General features: G+C 30.0%; 3 protein-coding genes across 4 annotated transcripts; 2 read left to right on the top strand and 1 right to left on the bottom strand.

Moving 5' to 3' along the window:
- Positions 1–23: 23 nt before the first annotated feature.
- On the top strand, positions 24–4,586 carry LOC119599913 (serine protease easter-like). Its single transcript, XM_037949856.1, has 4 exons — positions 24–1,030; positions 3,106–3,302; positions 3,370–3,556; positions 3,788–4,586. The coding sequence occupies exons 1-4, from the start codon at positions 967–969 to the stop codon at positions 4,519–4,521; spliced, it is 1,182 nt and encodes a 393-aa protein (XP_037805784.1). The 5' UTR covers positions 24–966; the 3' UTR covers positions 4,522–4,586.
- A 2,391-nt stretch (positions 4,587–6,977) lies between these two features.
- LOC119599911 ((E3-independent) E2 ubiquitin-conjugating enzyme) lies at positions 6,978–13,235 on the bottom strand. Of its 2 annotated transcripts, XM_037949854.1 has the most exons (12): positions 12,524–13,235; positions 12,009–12,262; positions 11,723–11,936; positions 10,741–11,649; positions 10,537–10,685; positions 9,897–10,332; positions 9,748–9,837; positions 9,133–9,661; positions 8,265–9,063; positions 7,866–8,203; positions 7,564–7,794; positions 7,104–7,349 (listed from the first exon to the last, which is right to left on the bottom strand). In XM_037949854.1, exons 1-12 carry the CDS (start codon positions 13,016–13,018, stop codon positions 7,159–7,161), a joined length of 4,635 nt encoding a protein of 1,544 aa, XP_037805782.1. In that variant the 5' UTR covers positions 13,019–13,235; the 3' UTR covers positions 7,104–7,158. The 2 variants fall into 2 exon arrangements, with proteins under 2 accessions (XP_037805781.1, XP_037805782.1); XM_037949853.1 differs by having other exon boundaries at positions 6,978–7,349; positions 8,265–9,661.
- A 537-nt stretch (positions 13,236–13,772) lies between these two features.
- On the top strand, positions 13,773–14,587 carry LOC119599902 (U6 snRNA-associated Sm-like protein LSm5). The gene is made up of 3 exons (XM_037949844.1): positions 13,773–14,073; positions 14,131–14,327; positions 14,390–14,587. Exons 1-3 carry the CDS (start codon positions 14,025–14,027, stop codon positions 14,417–14,419), a joined length of 276 nt encoding a protein of 91 aa, XP_037805772.1. The 5' UTR covers positions 13,773–14,024; the 3' UTR covers positions 14,420–14,587.
- The last annotated feature ends 146 nt before the right edge of the window (positions 14,588–14,733 follow it).

Raw genomic sequence — 14,733 nt, 5'->3', positions numbered from 1 at the left:
AAAGTGGTCGTTTTTTATACGATAATGAAATTGATTCTAGAACGGATAACTTTGGATCCATGGACAATGCAAATTTTGTCGAAAAGTTTAGTATTTTGTCAGCTTATAAGAAAAACGATAAATACGATTTACACAAAGCTTTCTCATAACATATAAGACTATTTTCTTTTTTAAATTTCACCATAAATTTTGGAAAATTGTTTGAACAATTAAAGTTATTAAACTTTTAAAGAAAACATCTTGTTTTTTGATGCATATCAAAATTTTGTTAACATTTTCACTTTTGTGCTATAAATCACAGATTCAAATTGGTCTCAATAAAACACTGTAGAAAAATGCATGTCTTGATAACTAAAAACTTTTGTTTTATGATACTTTAGAAGCTTATAATAGTTCTTCATTACAAAACTTTAAAACATACCATTTAAACCTGTCACCATGTAAACCTAATTACTTTCTCTATAATCGAACACAAAATTACTAAAATAATAAAAAAAAAGTACCTTACAAAATACGCACACAAACAAAGAACATTTTCAAATAATTAAACAAAAATTTATTTAAACTTTAACATTAGATTCTATAAAATATTCAATCGTATCTTAGAAGCTTGCACATTTGAACTAAAACAAGTGGGGTGTATGTACTCGAATAAAAATGTATGCTGAAAAAACACAAACATTTCAACCAATAATACGAATACTTATACTAAACTAAAGCTTATATATTTTTTAAATTAGTCTCAGATTTTCTTTCACATATCAATTTATGGAGATTAAATACAGTACAATAATAATATTCTTATATTAAAAGATTTAGCTTTTTTTTAGTCTCTGGTCAAGTCGCAACAAGTTAAGTTCGTCGTCGTCTGTTGTTTTCAAGTTTAAGTAGAATCTTATGAACTTGAATATTTTGTAAAATACTCAAAACAAAGAATACAACAAAAGCTAATATAGTGTAGAGAATATGTATGGGATTCTCTTTAGAAATGTTTTTCTATTGATTACATTAAGTTGTGTCGCTAACGCGGGTAATTAAATGATTAATTAAATAAATAAATGAATAATTTAGAAAAAAAAACACTAAATATATTAAACAATGTTTGCCAAATCAAATACAGCTTAAATAATGTAGTATTAACAACAAAAAAGTCAATAATTTGTTTAAAAAACATTCTACATATTATATACAAACATTATTCTAATCTATTAATAAATCAAGTATTATACGGTTAATACCACAGATGCTAAAGTTTGAAATTGTTTTGAAAATTAAATATAACATGTTAATAATAAAAATACATATTTTAAAAAAAAGTATGTACTCTGTATATAACAGAAAGAGAATGATTGAGATAAAATATAGTACTTGATTTTACAAAATGTTTACAGCATTTTATTTTGTTTATTTATGTTTTCATATAATTTAGCTAAATAAATAAAAAACGTTTAAATATTGTAATAAACTTTTCAAAAAAATTATAAAATTAAAAAATTTGGTTTAATAATTAAAAACACTTCGTTATCTGTAGGAGATTTACATAAAATTTTCAATACAAAAAAAGTGAATAAAAGAACGAAAATAAATGAAACTTATTTTTAAAATGATAAGAAATATATCGTCACCTAAAACGCAAACGGCCTTATCTAACATTTTTTAAATTTTACAGGAAAAGCAAAAAGCTATTTTTTGTTTTGTTTCTATCAGTGCGATTTATTTTTTATTAAACAATTATCATTTGTCATGATAGTTGACAATGGCCTATATAAAAATGGATAAATTGGACTTTTAACCTTTAATATTTAAATGTTTTTGTAGATAGGGCCTTTTGTTTTTTTTTTTGTCAATAAAATCGCAAATCTTGGTCGGAGGAGTCTCATTTTTTGTGTGAACATTTGTTTAGATGCAATACATTAGAATCAACAATAAAATTGAATTTGAATTTTTGATTAGTTAGGACCGTTTGCGTTTCAGGTGACGATATGTATGTATATGATGTTCAAAAACGCAAATACAATTGATTTTCTGTCCATACAATAATTTCGTTTATTGAAACACATCAACATTTTGTTTATTAACACTTTTTAATTTATTTATAAAGTGTGAGGTTTTTTTAAATAAAATTTTAAGTTAATGGTTGGCTTTAACTTACAAAAAATGATGCTTGAGTTACCCTTCTTAATATACATATATCTTGTTATGTCATAAGATATTTTCCAAAATATTTCGACTTTAGTGTTGGTCGTTTGTGAGCTGGTTCGTTTTCAAAAAAATATCCCAAAGGGGACATGATGTTACAAGATTAATTCAAAATTTAAAAAAAGCCTTTTATGATGATTCCCAAAATATTTTCATCTGAACCGATTTCTAAAAAATCAAAATTGTTGTAAATAACATAATGGGCTTTATAAATATAAAGGCATAACGAGGATCGGAGCTTTGCGGTTTTAAAACTTTTAACTCGTTTAAGCTCTGCCCGCTTAAATGCGCCAAATTTTATTTTAAACGTTTATGTATTAAGTTCTCTTTCCGGATCATATAAAAATATGGACTTTTCGGAAAAAAAAACTAAAAATAAGGCCCTTTTTACATGTTGCAACTTTGGATGCGTCTAACTTTTCATACGGACAAGATGACTGTTAAACCTAAATGGATCTTCCAATTCCTTTCATATGATACAAAAAAAAATATGTAAAAAAAGGACCTTTTCATCCTTTGATCCAGTATGCCAAATATTGTATGTATTAGCTTTCGAAATATGTACAATATATTTAAGATACAAATTGGAATATTTTTTATTTTCGAATTAAGTTATGTAATAATCCTCCAGAATTGCGTTAAATATGTTTATCAAACGAAATATATTCGAAAAACCTTTTATTTGATTGTCTAAATATAATCGAAAAATGTCTAGATATAACTTTGGAAATGGTGTTAATGTTAGTATAATCAATCATTTTTTTTTTTTTTTTGCTATTTTTAAACATGATTACCACTTTTAAAGTAACAGCTTATTAATATTTATTAAAGCTAACTAAAGAACATTTATTAAACATGTATGCAATTATTTTGGTAAAAAAAAAACTATTTCATTCTTTAATTTAGCTATAACAGCTTATGGCGTCTGTGTAAATCCTCGCCAAGAAACGGGCATCTGTATACAAATCAAAGATTGTGATTATTTTTTGGACATTCTAAATAAAACAGCCAGTAGCGGTATTAATCCAACCGATGCTAAATTTCTAAGGGAAAGTCAATGTGGTCAGGATAATTCACAGGATACATTGGCTAAGCAAGTGTTGGTAAGTTTGAAATTTAAAATTTAGAGAAAAAAATATATTGATTTGCAAAAATTTTTATTTTTATTAGGTTTGTTGTCCCGACAACTATCGCACTTCAGTTGCAACGCGTAGTGGAGCAACTGTAAAAACCTTACCCGGTAATGTTTTACCCGAACCTGGGGTGTGTGGTGAAATTTTATCAGATCGCATTTTGGGTGGTAATATAACGAAAATTGATGAATTTCCCTGGATGGCACTGTTGCAGTATAAAACAGGTTAGATGATCTAAAACTAATTGATTTGAAGTTATAAAAATATACAAAATTTTGAAGCTATAAAACTAAATCAAGTATATTAATCACTTTTCAAATTATGTTCGAAAAAGGTTAATAATTTTTTTAAAAGTATCATAATTCGAATTAAGTTTGAAATTTATCAAAGCTTTAAATACTTGTTATTAAAAAATTATTTCAAAATAAAAATAACTATACCTACCTCATTTTCAGGACCCGATCGTTATGGTTTATACTGCGGCGGAAGTTTAATAAATTCACGTTATGTTCTAACCGCTGGTCATTGTCTCAAACATCCCGATATGCCAAGCACTTGGGAATTACACAGTGTACGTTTAGGCGAATGGGATCTCACTACCAATCCCGACTGTGTTATAGATGTGCGTGGTCGCAAAGATTGTGTAGATCCCCACCGGGATGTACTCATAGATTATGCCATGGCACATCCGTTGTATGTGCCCACATCGAAGAATCAATTCAACGATATTGCTCTTATACGTATGGCCGAAAGTGTTAAGACGACAGACTTCATAATACCAATCTGTTTGCCATTGTCAGCTAATTTACGACAAAAACAATTTACTTCCACCGCCATGGACGTGGCCGGCTGGGGTGCTACCGAAAATGATACTGCTAGTACGATTAAATTGAAAATTATGGTCAATGTTTGGAATACCACTAGATGTCAGGATACTTATAATATCTTCAATATGCCCATCGATGAAAATTATCAATTCTGTGCTGGTGGCGTAGATGGTATTGATACGTGTCGCGGTGATTCGGGGGGGCCTCTAATGGTGACTCAACGCATCAAGAATAAAGATGTTTATTTTGTCATTGGTATTGTTTCGTACGGTCCAAGACCGTGCGGTCTTGAAGGTTGGCCGGGTGTTTATACAAGAGTTGGAAATTATACTGATTGGATTTTAAATAATTTATTACCCTAGTGTTAATGAAAAGATAATCGAGATTATACATATTATATAATGAATAAAACTATAATGTGGGGAAACATTTTGTAGTTGTTTTCAGTTTTTTTAATGTACATTTAGTTTACAAATTTTAACTGAATTCAAGGAGTCATTTCACGTAGTCGGAATGTATAATGCAATATTTGAATATTAGAAGTAATATCCTAGACTTTTAAAAATTGTTTAAATAATCTCTTGATCATGTTAAATTGTAAAAAATTAAACTTGAAAAATATTTAAAACCCTTTAATCTTGAAATTTTTTAAAATTTTGTACATAATTTGTTGAACATTCGTAGAGAAGGACATATGGGCATTAATAACGATTCAGAATTTATTATTGGCGCCTGGTTATAGATTGTAGATATGTCCTTAGGGACATTATGTGCCCTGTAAGGTGCATTATTGCTGACTAATTAGCTAGATTAGGTTCGAATTTTGACATATGTAGATGGCACTATTATAATCAAGAGAATCCGTGACATGATCAACTAGTTCTGAAATAGTAGAATAGATTGCAAAATAAAAAAGTCTTTATGGCCAACAATTAATGTTAGGACTATCAAAAGACTTATAGAAATGGATAGACGCAGTCTCAAGATTATTATAGGGATGCTAGCGGAGTATTTACTGGGAGTTTTGGGAAGACTGGGAGAGTCTGTCATATTTCTTTAGGAAATCGGGAATCTTATGTGTTGAAAACCCTTGGGAATCGATTTGTTTCCCTTCATCTCTCCTTTTTAACTATGTTCTTACTTCTTTTTCTGGTCTTGTTCACTTCTATGAAGGCAATCACAATATACCTTATGGTCTCCGAATGAAGTTGCGCCTTTTTATGGTGCATAACCCTTTTTAACATAAACCTCATTATTATTATGTCGTATGGTCCCTATGAGGAACAAGGAGCCACCACAAATTGGATCCATCTAGCTTTATCTCCCTCCAGCAAAGATCGCTTTGTAATATTTCATTCTCAAGTTATAGTCTCCAAGTATGTTGCGGACGACCTCTTTTACTTGTGTTACCCTGGCGTCTCAGTCAGGGTTCTGCGTAGCGTATGACCAACTCCATTTTCGAATGAGCAAATCAGTTTTTAATGAAGTTTGTTTGATTTGTCCTGCCTTAGAGCTGTTCTTTCGATATTATTGCAGCCCAGTCCTTAAGATCCTTAAATGACTTTTGAAAAATACTTACAGATTTGAACATTCTTCCAATAAGACACCATTAAAGCATTATACTTCCTCATAACATTCAAAATTTAACAAAAATTATGATACTCAGTTCATTTAAGATGAGTTGTAGTAAAAATTTCAAATATAATTTTTTTTTTTTAATAATTTAACGTATATTTGGCAAGCAAAAATAAATTATAAATTAATACAAAAAAGGAGTTTAAAAAAACATACTGATTTCATCAGATACAGCTCTTAGTATCTTAAATTTTAAATTAATATATAAATCAATACAAAAACATAAAGAAATTAAATAAAACAATAATAATAACAATAAATAATATAATAACAAAATAAAAAGCTTTTGAAAAAACTTAAAAGTTTTAGAGATTTATTTTTAAATTTAAAGAGTTAACGCACTGAAACAAATCCATCTTTATTTAAAGATTCATTTTCCATAAAAATCAAAAATTTAATGGACCTAAGCATCGTAGTTGCATTTTCTTAAGTAAGTCTATGACGGCAACTTTAAAAAATAGTTAAAATTGTTTAAAAATGAATTTTAATTCTCATATTGCAATATTATTTGTATATTAAGATAATTTAGAAACCCTGTTAGGCATCCTGCAAAGTATTTTATTCAGAGCGCTACTTAAGTATTAAATATTTCATAAAAAGTTTTTCTTTGAAGAAAAAAAAAACATAAATACAAACATAAAATAATACCAGGAATGAATTGAAAATTTGTTAAATTAAAAAAATACATATTAAATTAATACTGCTTTAATAACTAACTCAGAAATTTGTTCAAACTTTTCATTAAGTGTGTTTTTTTACGATGGACGCAAAACGATTTTTTTTTATTACATATTTAATGAGCTATATAAGAAAAACAAATGAAAATTTAAAAACAAAAAACACACGCATAAAAAAGAGAAGTTTCTTTTCTTAATTTAGCATATTAATTAAAAAATATATTAAATTTGTTTTTAGGTTTTTAATAAAGCATTTTTAACTATCATAAAAAGCGAGAATATTTGTAATTTGTTTAGTTTTAAATTGGAAATTCTTTCAATTTTTTTTATAGAGTATTTTTTAATAAGATTTTTTTCTTCTTCTTTTTGAATAGATAATATTATTTGAAATAGCTAATAAAATATAGTTTAGTTTAATAATATAAATTTACTAAAATATACAATATTATGTATTACGATTTAATGTGAAAATTTGACTTTAATAATAGAAAATACACAACATTTTTATTATTTAAATTTTCTTTTATAATATGTACTTTAAATAAGTGCTATTAGTGGCTGCCAAGGCATTAGCACCATTTATTACTTGGTTTCGTTTATTTTTGTTTTTTTTTTTAATTATTTTTCCTAAAGGCCTATTTTTGAAATTGAATTCGACTAAGTGTTTTTTTATTAAATAAAATAAGGCTATTCAAATATGGTTGTTGCATTGGTTGTAGTTTCCATTGCTGGTGTTGTTTCTGTGGTTTCGTTTAAGGAAGTTATTCTTTGTTTGAAACTTTCTAAGAGACCAGCCAAAGTTAAACAAAAACCACGACTTGCTGGTACCAATGGAAAATGCGGCAAAGAGTATTTAAGATCTGCATTTTCGATAGTATCTACAAGAAAGGTGCAATTATAACACAAAATGGTATAACCATACGTCAATTTAAATAATATAATACAAATTTTTTCACAAAAAAATTAATATTTTCAATAGCAGTTCAAATTTTCACTATAAAATATTTTTTTTTTAAACAAAAATTTAAATTTTTACTACAAATTAAAAAAAAAATCCAAAAAATAATTTTAAATTAATGATAATTTTCTTACCTTGATTCTGTTTAACATTTTCTTCATTAGTATTCGAATTTTTCTGTTTTGATAATTCCATCCAACCCTTTATACGCTCATACATTTTAAGACCATTTCGTTTGTAATGATTTAGAATTTCATCACGAAATATTTCTGGAGCATTTTGTATTAGTTTCGTAGTAGCCTGTACCATTTTAATAATGACCATTTCATTATACATGCGAGAATTTTCTTTGCCTTGTTGGGTGCCTTTTTTTAAATTAAAAAAAAACTCATAGAAAACAAAAAAATTAAGTTTTATTATTGTTAAAAACACACACCTTTTTGTTTTTCATAGCCAGCTTCATTAAAATATGGTTCTGGTACTAATATAAGACCCTGTATGGAAACAATCACTTGTAGTAGCGTGCTGTTGGGACCCCAGACTTCACTATCTTTGCCCATCCAAGTGCCCAACAAAGACACACAGACCTTACCATCTTCATATAGATTGGGATTAAGACGATCCGAACAGTAACTAATGTAATGACACAGTGGAGGATTTTTTGGATAGTCTCGTCCCAGTTGGATATCAAAGAAAAACATTCCATCCTCATAGGGTGTGTGTTTGGGACCCTCAATCATTACACTTAACAAGTCCATACGATCTTCATAAACTCTATAAGTTAAAAGAAAATTAAGCAAATTCCGGCACTAATTCCAAATGCAAATTTCCTTACTTTACATATACACCTGGAGGTAGAGAAGTTTTCAACATACGATGCTCACGTTGCACAGCCTTATAATAGAGTTGAGTGTTATTTGGATGGAAAATAGTTAATTGATATTTATGATTTTTCGGAGCATTAGAAAGAACTTGAAAACATTCCTGATTAAGACCAGCTTCCAATGTAGTTTGAACAGCCGTTGCAGGTGTTAAAATCGAGGCATCCGTGGAAGGTTCTAAAGTAGTATTTTCAGCAAACCCATTAGTTGCTGCTACAACATCTGATATTTTAACACCATCATCTTTAGTTTTATGGTCTTCCAACGATTCTTTATTGTCCTCAATATCAATTATAGTTTCAATAGTCTCATCATCTTTAACAATTACATCATTCAAATTCTGTTGATCATCTTTATAATATTTTTCACTTATTTCATTGAGACACTTGACTAATTGTTCATTGAGCAATGAACACAAACGTACACACACCAATTCCGGAACTTCTTCAGCCAATTCTATACTACTACTTGATTGATTAATGGATTTTTGATTATCATTCGCCTTAGTGAGAGAATTATTCGTATCGACATTGGTTAAATCCGAGGAACTAGTGTAACTAGTGGAACTACCATCACAATTTTCATTACGAGAATAGTTACCAGAATCATCTTGAGATGCAGCAGTCAAATGACTTGTTTTCTCAAAAGCCTTTTCGATATTCATCATAACCGAGTTTAAAAGTTGATTCTTTTCTGTATTGTATTGTTTATTTTTATTTGGGGAGATTTCCATTTGAGGTGACGGATTCTTGACTGCAGTAGGAAGATTATCAACAGCTGACTGTGAAGTTGTGTTGTCGCATTTAAAATGTTTTTCATTACCTGTAATGTTGGTTGCAGTTGTTGGCACATCTTCGGTCTTCTTAGTTAGAGTTTCTTTGGCAGATGGTGCTGTTGCTGCCGGAGAACAGCGTCTTTTTAACGATGATGGTGTGTTTAATTGAGCACTTGAATTGGTGTTGTGATTATGACTGTTGGGACACTTGAAAGGTGTTGATGAAATAGTAAAAAGTATTCGAGGGGCAAATTCTTTAGATGTTGAAGTCGTTGAACATGCTGTCGATGCACTTTCTAGTGGCTGCGATAGTGATGGTTCAACTTTATGTACATTGTTAGTAGGACCACTGATAGCACTATTTCCACTTTCCGTATTTCCCGAGACAGTTGTATTTTTACCAACACCTGCTAAACTTAAAACTATAGCACTATATTGATGTTGATACTGTTGTTGATGTTTATTGGGACTTGGTGATGAGACCTGTAATGTTTCGCTAAATAAACGGTTTTTTTGATCTTGTACGCGTTCGTGCATCGACTGAGAGCCAACTTTGCGAACACGTTCAATAAGACCCTTAGAGTGAATGAAAATAAGCAAAAAACCATGTTAATATTGTTAAAAATATAAAAACAATCATATTTTTTGTTAAAGAAACTTACCATAAAATTATCTTCATGGAAGAAATTTGTATTTAAAAGACGATCTAAAAACCGACAACTTTTATAAACCGATAGTAGTTTACGCATAACCTTAAACGATTTTATAAAATTAAAAAGAATTTCTTCCTAGAGACATTATCGCAATTTACCTCTGGATTTTGTAAATTTGGACTTATATTGAAAATCTCCTGTAACCGAGCGAGTGCCACACGAGCTTTTTCGATATTCGTTAAAATATGTGATTCAGCTATAGACAACTTAAGACTGCTTCCACCACCACAACCTACTTCACTATTTTCCGATTCTGTTTCCCATGAATCTTCGGAAGCGTGACTCAAATCGCCTTGATCCAATTGTCCTACCTCAAAGAGATCCTGTGGCCAACACAGACTGATGTGACCATCAACCCACCAGACTTTAACACGACCATCAATGTAATTATCAATAACTTGGCCAGCGGTACAGTTGGCATCTTCGCCAACAAAATTGGCAACACGTATAACCATGGTACCGGGACGATATTGAAAATCGGGCTGATCTTTTAGATCATAAACACTACATTCCGTTTCTCCTTTGTAAGTGGGTCTAGGAAAGGCAGAATGGTGAAAATAATAATAATAATATTTTAGTTTTTTGTAGCGTAGGTAAAATAAAAAAAATTGGATTGTGAAAAATGTTTTTAGCGAAAGATTGCGGAGTATTAAATTTTCAGTTAAATGAACTTTTTTTAATAAAAAAATCTACTTTTTGATGAATTGAAGTTGATGAAAAAAAAAAAATTATAATTACTTTGGTTCATCGGCAGATGTATATGTTGTAAACCATTTAACGTGTGCTATTCTTCCCTGATGATCTACGGTTTGTATTACCCCATAATCACGATGACTAAAATCGAGATCTTCTTTGGCTGATATAACAAAATCTCCAGGAAAAAATTCCTAAAAATATTTAATTTATATTTATCTTATAATTGATGTCTATTCGAAAACTCACATGATTATCCAAATGATGTATAGGATACAATTGGGTAGAGGGTATATCCGATTCTATAGTACCATCTTGCCACACTACCGTAGCAGTACTATAAACCAACAAAGCTTCTGTGACAAGTTCATCGCCTTCCTTGGGATTAAAGTCCGTACAAGGTTCGGATAAAAATGGTTTTTTAAAATTTTTACGAGTCTTTTTCTTTAGCTGACGTTTGGTCAGATGCTTGGGACTCGTATGTGGCGAGGGACTTGAACACGTTGACATTGTTGTTGTAGTACTAATACAATCTTCCGTATATTGTTTTAGATTTTCAACGAAATTATCAATATCCATGGCATTAATATCACATTTATCTTCATCGATTTCGGCCTCATCTTCTGTGGAAAACCACTCGGCCTCGGTATCTTTATTACTTTTTGGAGTTAGCTTTTCCTGTGGGTTCATTTCTTGTGAAGTTTCTCTCTTACCCAATTTGTCGCCTTTAAAAAGACTTCTCTTAAGTTTATTGCTGGTTTTGTCGTCTAAACTTAAACTCAGCTTTTTCTTGAATTTTTCATAATGATGATGTGTCCCAGCCGTTCCCGTTGAACCGGTAAAAGAAGTGCGCACAAATATTTTTTGGTTATCCTCTTTTTGCTGTTGTAGGATCTGCTTAAACTTCGCAGCTTGCTCCTTGTCCCAGTCGGCTTTCTTAACCAGGGTATCACAGGATGAATAGGTTAAATAATTACGATCAACAATCTGCAACATACAAGACTCGAATAGATTTAAGCGCTTTAGACGTTTGAGATCCTCGCCTGTTACGCAGGGATTGGGTTGCATGGTAATGTCTTCTAAATTAGTGTCATCCGAAAGAGCTTTACATTGCCAATTAACCCAAACGCTATCGGTATAAAGACTTTCGATGGTAAACTTAAGAAAACAGTTTTTAAGTATTTTAAATATTATTTTCTTTGTTAAAATTTGTATTATTTTTTAAACCTACCTTTCTGGTTAAAGGTTTACCCTTTTTATTTGTATGTAATGGTATATCTGGCGTTAGAATTTTTATATTCTCCATGGGTGGCAAACTACCTATAATTGTATTGCCGGGATAAAATACTTTAGGATTAAAAATATCCCGTTGACGATGTGAGTTTAAATCTTGAAAGTTGTAAAAATCGTTTGATGAGATTTCTATACGACAACCAGAAGCCGTTCTGAATGAAGAAACATGTATAATTTATTTATTATATCCCATTAATTTATAGTATTTTTATTTATAAATTCACCTTAGTATGGCTTTTTCTTCTACATCCTTTGTACTACCAACCCATGAGTCCAAACAAACCGCACCATCACGTTGCCAATTGGAAATAACTCTTAAACGCTCAGCGTTTACATTTTTAATAACAAATTTAGTTCCGAGCACCTTTACATCGGCCTTCATGTTAATATCACGACAATATCCTCTTTGGGTTTCTTTTCCCGGCACTAAACGTCTGACCACATCACCAGGCATTAATGTACGATCGGCTAAGCCAATCTACAAAAAAATAACGAACAATTCTTAGACCTTAGGGTACAGTCTTGGAAACCAAAGTATTTTAATTTTAAATTTATGAAAGTCTTATAAAAAAAATTTTGTAAAAATATAGATGCAATCTAAATAAAATATGATAACCATTATTAAGTTATTTTCAGCTTAGAAAATAGTTCTACCCTGTTTTAGAATTTCACTAAAATCCCTTATTAGAATTCTTCCCCAAACAACACCAATTTTTTTCTTTTAATAATTTTCACTTACCGAATTTTCCGATTGTATGGTTTCCTTAAATTCAGGATACCAAACAACACGTATTTCACCCTTATCTAAAATTTCATCAAATTCATCATCTTCGTCACCAGAATATGTGCCAGGTGTTTCAAGGACTAGACCAAATTTAACACGACCCTTTTTATCAATACGAAAAATTTCATCCTCGAAAAAATATTGACAATCGCCTGGGGTCGATGACGAGTCATCTCCGCGTGTTTGACCAGCAACACTCTTATGGGGAGAATTCGTTGTTGTATTGTGATTTTCTTCGGCCAGCAATTTGGGTGAGGCTCCTGATTTGTTTTTAGCTAATTTTGTTTCATTCGAAGAAGTTTCTGATGATGATTCATTATTATGTTGTTCTGATGAATTTTCTATGTTGGTAAATTCCTTATTTATGGATTGGACAATGTTGTTGGCATTATTTTTTAAATTATTGGACTCCTCATCATTCGTTGTAGAGGTCACTACTTCCGTTTCCATTATATCGATATTTTGCAAATATTTTTTTTTATTTATCCTTTCGTTTTCACTTCTCTTTATTATTATATTAAAATTATTTTTCTTTTTTCACAAATTAATTTTTTAGCACTAATAAATTTTATTCGATTTTTTTTATAAAAAATTTTCTTTGCCAAAAAAGTTAACGGAATTAATTTTTTTCGGCAATATATTATGGCAAACGAGAATTTATTAAAAAACCAAGAATGAAAGCGAAAGAGAAGAGACAAAAAGAAAATTGTCTAATTTATAATTAGAGTTGCCTAGTTCTTTTATTTAGCTAAGGAAAGTAATCCGATTGGAATAAATATATGTATACGAAAACTAATGGTATTTTTATAATCTGAATGGTTTATTAAGATAGGAATCACTATGGTCGCCAAACGATAAGCTCCCCAAGTAAAATTCTTCTAATTTGGTCTTACATTTTGACGTATAAAACGATAACCCTAAAATTGCTTATATGCGAAAACAGTGATGAAAACATCCCAGAGGAGAAAGGTAATGCGCCCATCCACACGAAATGACAATATTAAAAGAAAAATAAAATTTTAAATAAAATCTGTGGCTATCTTCAGAAGTTCCAAATTATTATATATTGTTCAAAATCAAAAATGGTTTTCCAGAGAAAAATATTTAATATAGTCCGTTTCAAATTTTCTGAATAATTAGACTCTGGTAACTCTTACGCTAAGCTATCAATTTCTATTGAATGAACAGTACTGATGCAAATTTTTATAAGGTGTCAACGGCGACACTTCTTATTATAAAATTAAAGTAAGGATATGTCAAAACACATATATAAGAAATATATATAAAGACACTGAAATGTCAAACGTTATTAATAAATTAACCCCGGCTGACACCTTGTTAAAATCTACTTCAACAATCTGTTGTGAAAACAAACACTACTCTACGGAACAAATTTTGCACATTTTCCTAAAAATTTCAATTTTTTTAAGTTAAATATTAAGTTAATCTGTTAAAAATGACAGCCGTTCCACCACCTACAAATGTTTCCACCTTGTTGCCCCTTGGTAAGCTCAAACAAACAAAAAATATAGAAAATAAAATCATATGAATTTCTTTTACAGAATTAGTGGACAAATGCATTGGTTCTCGCATACACATTATTATGAAGAATGATAAAGAAATGGTTGGAACATTACTGGGATTTGATGATTTCGTTAATATGCTGCTGGACGATGTGACTGAATATGAAAATACGCCTGAAGGAAGACGTATAACAAAGTTAGACCAAATTCTTTTGAATGGCAACAATATAACTATGGTTGGTAGCAATCACTTAGGAGGAAAGTTTACATTTTAAATGTATAATTATTTCATTTACAGTTGGTGCCTGGTGGTGATATACCGGAGTAGTGTTTTCCCGCGTGCTGAAATAATATATTTTTTTACTTCATTAAATTAAGAAACCCCATAAATGATTTGTTTCTGTTTTCGAACAATCGACTTTTTGTCGAAAAAGTCGACTATCTTGTATCTTTCTAAATAAAATTTGAAACGGCGATAATGTCAATAAAAATCTGATTTTTTGCATATTTATTGCAAACACACATAATAAAAAAATAAGTCTAATATCTAAAACCTACAAAAACCAATTCAATAATGTTTCTATTTTTATAGAAAAATTTAAACCCAGGAGGGATTAAATATTTAACATCAAAAAGTGAACA

Source organism: Lucilia sericata, unplaced genomic scaffold, assembly GCF_015586225.1.
Source record: "Lucilia sericata isolate MDLA Ls3-8-SP2 unplaced genomic scaffold, ASM1558622v1 Contig000096F_arrow, whole genome shotgun sequence".
Lineage (NCBI taxonomy): Eukaryota > Metazoa > Arthropoda > Insecta > Diptera > Calliphoridae > Lucilia > Lucilia sericata.
This window is presented reverse-complemented; position numbering and strand designations above follow the sequence as displayed.

What these genes read in the sequence shown, in the direction of transcription:
- LOC119599913 (XM_037949856.1), top strand. Translation starts at nt 967, where the DNA reads ATGTATGGGATTCTCTTTAGAAATGTTTTTCTATTGATTACATTAAGT. An exon ending in AAGTTGTGTCGCTAACGCGG is followed by an intron (nt 1,031 to 3,105) that starts GTAATTAAATGA and finishes TCTTTAATTTAG; the next exon opens with CTATAACAGCTTATGGCGTC. An exon ending in ACTGTTGCAGTATAAAACAG is followed by an intron (nt 3,557 to 3,787) that starts GTTAGATGATCT and finishes CCTCATTTTCAG; the next exon opens with GACCCGATCGTTATGGTTTA.
- LOC119599911 (XM_037949853.1), bottom strand. Translation starts at nt 13,018, where the DNA reads ATGGAAACGGAAGTAGTGACCTCTACAACGAATGATGAGGAGTCCAAT. An exon ending in GAAGAAAAAGCCATACTAAG is followed by an intron (nt 11,937 to 12,008) that starts GTGAATTTATAA and finishes TTCTTCATTCAG; the next exon opens with AACGGCTTCTGGTTGTCGTA. An exon ending in TACATCATTTGGATAATCAT is followed by an intron (nt 10,686 to 10,740) that starts GTGAGTTTTCGA and finishes AAATATTTTTAG; the next exon opens with GAATTTTTTCCTGGAGATTT.
- LOC119599902 (XM_037949844.1), top strand. Translation starts at nt 14,025, where the DNA reads ATGACAGCCGTTCCACCACCTACAAATGTTTCCACCTTGTTGCCCCTT. An exon ending in TTCCACCTTGTTGCCCCTTG is followed by an intron (nt 14,074 to 14,130) that starts GTAAGCTCAAAC and finishes TTTCTTTTACAG; the next exon opens with AATTAGTGGACAAATGCATT. An exon ending in ATGGCAACAATATAACTATG is followed by an intron (nt 14,328 to 14,389) that starts GTTGGTAGCAAT and finishes TTTCATTTACAG; the next exon opens with TTGGTGCCTGGTGGTGATAT.